Source organism: Crocodylus porosus, unplaced genomic scaffold (assembly GCF_001723895.1).
Source record: "Crocodylus porosus isolate Cpor-Errol unplaced genomic scaffold, CroPor_comp1, whole genome shotgun sequence".
Lineage (NCBI taxonomy): Eukaryota > Metazoa > Chordata > Crocodylia > Crocodylidae > Crocodylus > Crocodylus porosus.
In genome coordinates this window covers 24,600,262-24,607,926 of record NW_017728910.1, presented here as the reverse complement: position 1 = coordinate 24,607,926, position 7,665 = coordinate 24,600,262, and the positions used below count along the sequence as shown (strand labels likewise).

At 53.8% G+C, this 7,665-nt stretch overlaps 1 protein-coding gene across 1 annotated transcript in view; it reads right to left on the bottom strand.

The window, feature by feature from the left end:
• The window catches only part of LOC109308535 (mucin-4-like), an 18,598-nt gene extending 17,034 nt beyond the window's left edge, over window positions 1–1,564 (bottom strand). The window contains exon 1 of the mRNA XM_019532884.1: window positions 1,428–1,564. Coding sequence (XP_019388429.1) covers window positions 1,428–1,488 — 61 coding nt within the window. The 5' untranslated portion in view covers window positions 1,489–1,564. The remainder of the gene's footprint in view (window positions 1–1,427) is intronic.
• Between the last annotated feature and the right edge of the window lie 6,101 nt (window positions 1,565–7,665).

Below are 7,665 nucleotides of genomic sequence, written 5' to 3'. Positions count from 1 at the left end.
CATGTTCATCTTGTGGTCAATGATGACCCCCAAGTCTTTTTCTTCTGTAGTGCTAACCAACGTAGCACTGCCGAGCCTATAAGGATGCTGCAGGTTTTTCCTCCCAAGGTGGAGACCCTTGCATTTTTCGGTGTTAAACACCATAGTTTCTCGTCTGCCCATTTGCTGAGCTTGGGCTTGTCATCACCTTCAAAACATGTTTGTGGAGCATGTAAAAAAACCAGGTTCCAGACTGTTTATTCCCAGCCAGTTGGGACTCCTGTCCTTTCTGGCCAACATTGCCCTTTCATATCAATAATTCATACTCCCTCTCTATCGTCTTCTTTGTACCCGCTCCCCTTTGAGTACATCATCCTTGAACATACAACTGGAGCTGTACACAAGGCTCCAGCTGAGATCTCACCACGCCCTTGTGTTTTTGGGAATACCTAATACTTCCTAAGATTGCATTCACCGAGTACATGGTCCCACCATCCTGGTAACTCAGTATCCATCAAACTTACTAGACCCCAGAGACATCCCTTTTTGTTCCCAGCTGCTGAGCCCCCAACTTATAGCAGGACTTCTTGCTACTACTGCCCATGTAGATGCCTAAGCACTTTGTGAACCCAAGGCCAAACCATGAGCAACACCATCAATAACCTCTAGCCCACCCCATGTCTTCCAACCCTTCCTGTTGTCTCCCTGCAATGCAGTTCCTTTCCCACTTTATTAATTCAACTGGAAATCTAGCCAAAAAAACTATCTACTCCCACCTGGCACCACATCAGCGCTTTATCTGAAGTCCCTGATGACCCGAGAAAATGATTCTCATGCAGGAAATATATCCGTTTAGCCTGCATCCCTACCTGATGCAAGCCCATGTCGTATTTTAGCTATGCCATATCAAATAGAAGATCCCATCTCCACTACAAGTTACTGGCTTGAATTCTGGACTAAAACAACTTGCTGCAATAGAAAGCAGAAAAAGACAGGGCAATTTGCCCATCTCACGGAGATCTAGTCGAGTCTCTGAATTATAGGAGGAGAGGGCATTGCATACACATCCCATTGCTAAGCGTGTGGTACGTAGCTACCCCAGAGCAGGAAGATCTAGCAGGCCTATTCCCCCGTCTAGATGACACGGATACATACTCATGCAAGTTCGGCTCCTGGGTTTCCCACAGAGCTGATGTGACCGTGAGCCAGTCCTTCGCTCTGTGGGACAGCTCCCCTCTGGAAGAAAAGGTGGGTACCTACCTTTTCAAAGGGCTTTCCTAGCCTCAAAAAAATGCATCTGTGTCATCTTAAAGCTTGCATTAATTTCAGATTTGGACATTGCCAAGGGGGGGAACCCATCTCTGGCTGAACTGTCCCCCTGGAAGCCAGGCAAGTTCACATCCACCTTGTGACCCACATTGAACAGACCGAGCAAGAGCAGGGCTTACCATGTAGGATCCACATCCAGCATCCCAAGAAGGTCCAAAGCAGCTGCCTCTGCGTTCCCATGTCTCTTGGAGGAGCTCGGGGGAAGCTCACTGGAGCACGTCTCTCCCGGAGCTGGAAGCAGCCAGGTGCTTTCTGTGCTCCCAGCCGTCCCTCACTTATATGGGACAGCCGGAGGAGGCTGGCGGTGGCGACTGCGTCACACTCCACCCCCTCAATGCCTTACCTCTCCCCTCCCACGCTCCCACCTTCCCTTGACACCCGCCACCTCCCTCTCACGTTCCCTAGGAATGCAAATTTGCACCGGGTGCTGGGAACATCCGACAGGGGCACCGAGGCTGTCCTCTGTAGGGAAGAGAAGCATGCATCCATGCCTCGGTTGGGTTTGTATGTCTCTGGTAGTGGTCAAGATCATAAGCAAGTAGGCTTGGAAGGGCTTTCAGGTGGTCACATCTAGCCCAGCCCCCTTCTCAAGGCTCTTCCAAGCCTACTTGCTTATGATCTTGCCCACTACCAGGGAAATACAAACCCAACCAAGGCACGGATGCTTCTTGAGAAAACCAGCTCAGCCACGTCTCTCTCCAGCCTGCTCTTGAAAACCTCCAGGGATGGAGACGCCCTGGCTCGTTCCCTGACCACCCTCAGAGTCAGAAAGTCCCTCCACGTCTCCAACCTGCCTTTCCTCTGCTGCAGCTTGAGCCCATTGCTCCTGGTCCTGTGCCTGATATGCTTGTAAGCACTGCTGCTGAGCACATCGAGGGAAAGAGGGGCGAGCGGGATGCCCAGTGGGCAGCGAGGAAGGTCTGCAGGAAGCCAGTTGGTGGGGTCAGACCACCGGGAAGGGCTGGGAGGTGCCCAAATCAACTAGCCCAAGCTACTCACCAGCTTCAGCGCACCGGAGAGGATGGCCCTGCCGGCCAACACCATCCTTGCACACCGGCGCTAGCTGGGGGACATGGGCCTAGGAGAGAACGGCACAATCGAGGCCAAGAGATGCCCCCAGCTGATGGCAAGGAGTCAGGACATTGCAAGCCTGAGCTATGGGGGTGCCAGGGTTTGAACAGAGCAGGTGACGTTGGGGTAGTTCACTTCCCTACGGGGACACCGCCCGTGCCCAGGGCACCTCTGGAGGGCACGGGGCTCCCACGGGGAACAGAACTGGAGGAAGAGGGTGTGAGCACCAGGAGGGGGGCATCGTGGTGGGCCACCCCAGCTGCTTGCTGACCAGCACTGCCACCGTCTTATTTTTGTTGCTGGATTTCACAGTTTGTGGGGGGGGGGGGGGGCCTCCAAGCAACCAGGATCAGCTCGGGGACTCTGTATCGCTGTCTAGCCAGGGGTCCGGTGGCTTTAGGTCTCCATCCAGCCTTCCCAGATGGGCCTGGGCCTCAGCTTCACCTCCCCACCATGAAGCCCAACTCCCAGAGGCCGCCCCCTCCCCGCCTGTAAAGGTTCTGGGGATACGTGGAAAGCTGTCACATCTCTGCTCTCAGGGGTTGGCAGCACAGACCGGCCCACTACCTCCATGCCCATGCCACAGACCTCTGTCTCCTGCCAGGGTGCATGGAGAGCTGCCACCCCAGAGGACTTCCAAGACCAGCAGAGAGGTCTTGGGTCCTGCTGGGAGAAGCTAGGTGAGATGGAGAGAGGTGGCTTGAAGGCCGTCAGCACACCACTCAAGGAGGGTGTTTGGAGCACTAAGGGTTAAACCCAAATACTTTTCTCCAGTCTGGCACAAACTCGCTCACTCTTTCTGGGGCTCAGCTTCACCGCCAAGGAGTCTGACCCTCAGGGATGCTGGTACTCAAGCCCCTCCTTTATAAAGGGTTTGGAGACCCTGGGAGGAAAGCTCCCAAGCCAGCGCAGAGCCGGAGGGCCTGACTTAATGGGTGCAATGAATTCAATGTCCCCCCCCGCTGCAGAGCGCCTGCCGCCAGGGGTGACAGCACACATAACTGAGCACGCATGGGACTCTGTGTACTGATATCCATGGACTTGAGACACAGCCTTGCCTGTGCCTGCCGGCTAGCTTGCAATTGAAATGCCAAGGGAAGGCGAGTCATGGCTGAGGAGGGGTGATTGTATAAACACGCTCGTTCCACCCACGCCGAAATGGCCTATTAATGGCGCTGATGGGGTGACAGATCACCGGCCCGCAAGGGCTTTCCACTGGCTTGGAACAAACGTCCTGCAATGATGCAATGCTGCTTGCCAAGAGGAAGAGGCAGGCGTGTCGGCAGCACATGACATCCAGCGGGGCTGGGGGCAGAGAGGCGGCTTATGAACAGAGGGATGGGCAGGCATCACTGAGGCTGGTCGCACAAGGGCTGCAAGCCCACGGGTACCGTTGAGACCCAATACCAGCGTTTAGCCTTTCAAACGGTGCACGCATCCTCTGGTCCATCTTCTCAGCATCAGCCCAATGGTCAGAAGCTGGAAGCAAGCTGGCCGGACCCGTCCGGTTATGCAAGTGCCTCGGCTGAATCCCCCTCGTGTCGCTCCCCTGCGGCAGGCTGGGGCGCTAGGTCTGTGTAGCGGCAGGGCTGATGGTAGGCAAGGCTGTGGATTTGTCCGGGATGGTTTGGATAGGGATGAGCCTGCCTCGGGCCAGGGTGCCTGCTCTAGGGACCTGCGACTGCTTTCAGACCCAGCCCTGAGCGCCAAAGCTTAGACCCAAGAAGGGTTGGGAAAACATGAAGTGGGGAGCATGCACCACACGGCAAAAAGAATGACTATAAATGCAAGAAGCCACAGCTTCATCTGGTGACATGGGTGCTGCAAAGACATGCGAGGAGTCTGAGGACAGGAATTTCAATTAAGTTCAACAAGGACAAGTGCGAAGTCCTGTACTTAGGAGGGAGCGATCCCCGGCACCGGGGCAGGCTGGGGGGACGGGCTGGGCAGCAGCTCTGCAGAAAAGGACCTGGGGGGACAGGGGACAAGAAGCTGGACAGGAGCCGGCAGTGTGCCCTCGTGCCAAGAAGGCGACCGGCATCCTGGGCTGCATCGGCAGAAGCGGTGCCAGCACATCGAGGGACGTGATCCTTCCCCTCTATTCAGCACTGGGGAGGCCACATCTGGAGGCCGGTGTCCAGCTGTGGGCCCCCACTACAGAAAGGATGTGGACACATTGGAGAGACTCCAGCAGAGAGCAGCAAAAATGGTTGGAGGGCTGTGGGACAGGACTTAGAAAGAACAACTGGGGGTACTAGGCTTATTTATTTAGTCTGGAGAAGAGAAGAAGGAGAGAGGATTTAATAGCAGCTTAAACTCCCTGCCGGGGGGCTGCAAAGAGGCTGGAGCTGGACTGCTCTCTGTGGGGGCAGATGACAGGACAAGGAGCAATGGGCTCAAGCTGCAGCAAGGGAAGTTGAGGTTGGGTATTAGGAAAAACTCTCTCACTAGGAGAGTAGTAAAGCACAGGAACAGGTTACCCGGAGAGGCTGGGGAATTTCCATCCTTGGAGGTTTTGAAGGCCCAGGTAGACAAAGAAGATTATGTTTTATAAAGGAGGAATTTAATCACACCCAAAGCTTTGGGTGGCTGCCTCGAAGACAGATTTTCTAAGATGGCCATCAAAAATTCACACAGGCACCTTTTAAGTCAGACTCCAAAGAAGGAGAGAGAAGAAAAGACTATCATCTGTGATTTGATTTTTCCCATAGGTATGATCATAGGACAAGAGAGACTTCCTGAATTATCCCATGGCTGCATGCAATTATATCATAAACATAGGGTCCCATCTATAAATACCTTATACATACTATCTTTAAACTAATTAGGCTGTTTTTCTACTCTTCCCGTGGGCAGTTCCTGCCTCTTTCTTCAGCATCTGCTTCCTCTCTGCCCCTACCCCACCGCAGTCACATCTATGTATTGCATTATCTTGCTTCATTCATAATTACTTCATTCCTTTTGCAATCAGAATGATTTTTTTCTGAAACGGGGCAATTTTCTGCACATTTTTTGACTGGAGGTTCTGAATTTGCTCGACTTCCCAGCACAAGAGAGTAATTCTGTCTGATCATTTATAGGTGGATGTCACTGAAAAGAGTAATCTGTAGTAGCTTATTGGGAAAACTGGAGGTTTTGAAGACATGGGCAGACAAAGCCTTGGCTGGGATGATGTGGCTGGGGCTGGTCCTGCTTGGAGCAGGGGGTTGGATTAGAGGTGACCTCCTGAGGGCCCTTCCAACCCTCATTGTCTATGCAGCAGGGGGACAGGTAGCCCAGGCATAAAAGACCCTTCTCTGCCACTACCATCCAGTGCAGCCTTGGTCAAGTCACTTGGTCTTCCTCTGCAGGGCCCTGGGAGAAGCGAGCTCATCACAGTCTCCACCAGCACAGAGGACTTGGCAATGTTCACCTGGGACTTGCAACGGCAGCATTACATCGGCATGTTGGACATGACACGCACGAGCAAAACATAGCTGCCTTCTCCAGGAGACACCCGGGCCTCCCCCAGCTCCTCGACCTCAAAGAGGCAGCCCCAGAAAGAACGCAGCCTCTTAAAAGGCACCGTGCCGTAGAGAAATAGTAGTCGATCCTTCTGGATCATGGTGTGCGCATGGGTGGTCACCAGGACCATCAGCGCATACCCCTAGACAGCAGCATGGGGGAGCGGAGGCTGCCCAGCACTTTCCACACCCCTTTCAGGCCACGGAAACAGAATCAAAGGCCAAACCGAGTCAGGACATTCAGTGCTTCAATCGCTGCAGTTATGTACACCTCCAGGAATTGAAACCAGGTCTCCCGTACAGCTGGTAAAGCATCTACCACCGAACCGCAGCAGCCAGTGCAGGTGCAGGAATCGCTTGCAAACCTGGTTCAAAACAGCCCACGTGCTGAAGGGCAGCATTAACCAGTCCGAGGCTGAGTCAGGATTTGGCCTGGTAATAGCGGATGGTCCCGGATGCATTGGAAGTGTCCCAACGCATCTCTGCACGAGACGCTGACTGCACAGCAGCCTAATAACACCCCGCAGTAGCGTGCCTGGCAAAACCGTGCTAATATGCTACAGCGCAGTAGTATTAGGCTACTATAAGCATCGCTTATAGCACAGTAAGCATCGCTAAAACCCGTGTGCTAGTGCTTCTGCGCAGCAGTGCAAGTTCCTGCACATTGATTTTGTACTTAGTTAGCCAACTTAACGTGCAGTAACTACAGCACGTTAATGAATGTGTAGACGCTCCCTGTTAGGATCAAAGACTCAAGGCAAAGCAAGCAGAAGTGTCCCTGCTACCAGGGAAGGTGGGACCCTAGGCTGAAGACAGGTTGGTCTGCACGCGCCTGGATCTATCCCATACCCCTCCAGCATCCTCCTTGGAATGAGAAGGGGGACTGGGTGGGCTACTACAATGTGCAGGTGCTAGAAAAATAAAAACTTTGAATCCGAGGCATGGTGCATTATTACAGGCCACGGCTCCACCCAAATGCTGTTTGCAAAAACTTTCCAAGCCCAGCGCTGCACTCCTGGAGGGCCAGAGTTTTGTCTCGGTTGCCGGCCAGGGCACCCGGGACGAGAGCAACATTCCAGCAATTAGTGGACCGGTTGTCCCAATGCCATTTAAATCCCCCCTGCATCACCCTAGGATCGCGTCAGCAGGCTCGTCTGGCAACGGGCGCACGGGCCATTTACAGCAGAGTGGGGAGAGCCAGAGGGGAGCCAAGTTAACCATAAACCCCGGGAGGTTCTGGATCACTTGGCCCATTGAAACCAGGCGCGCTTCAGTGGAGCCAAATGCAAAGCAAGACGCCTCAGGGCAAGGAAGGTGGTGTGGGAGGGAAGGAGCATCTCAAGCTCCCAGCACGAGGCCCAGGGAGGCAGGGCGAGCACGGTTCGGGGGTGCATAAGCCGAAGGGGTAGCAACAAGACGATGCCTTTCTGGCAAGGCTGGTGCTAGACTCCTGTGCCCGGTCCCGGTTCACAGACTCACAGCAGTTTAGGGCTGGAAGGGACCTCGTGCCATCATCCGTGTCTGGGTCTTTTCTGGGACATGGAAAAAATTGGGAAGGGCACAGAAAAGACCTGGGAAAGTGATGTCAAGATGGGGGAAATGCCTGGCAGCAAGATAGGCAGTGTGAGGTCTCCTCCTTCCCAAAGGATCAACGGGAGACTTGATTACACTACCCTAGCCCCTCTGGGAGGAAATGATACTGGGGATAAAGGAATCTAATTCAGTGGAAAAAGCAGACAAGAGACCCAATGGCTGGAAGCTGAAGCCAGACACATCTCAGCCG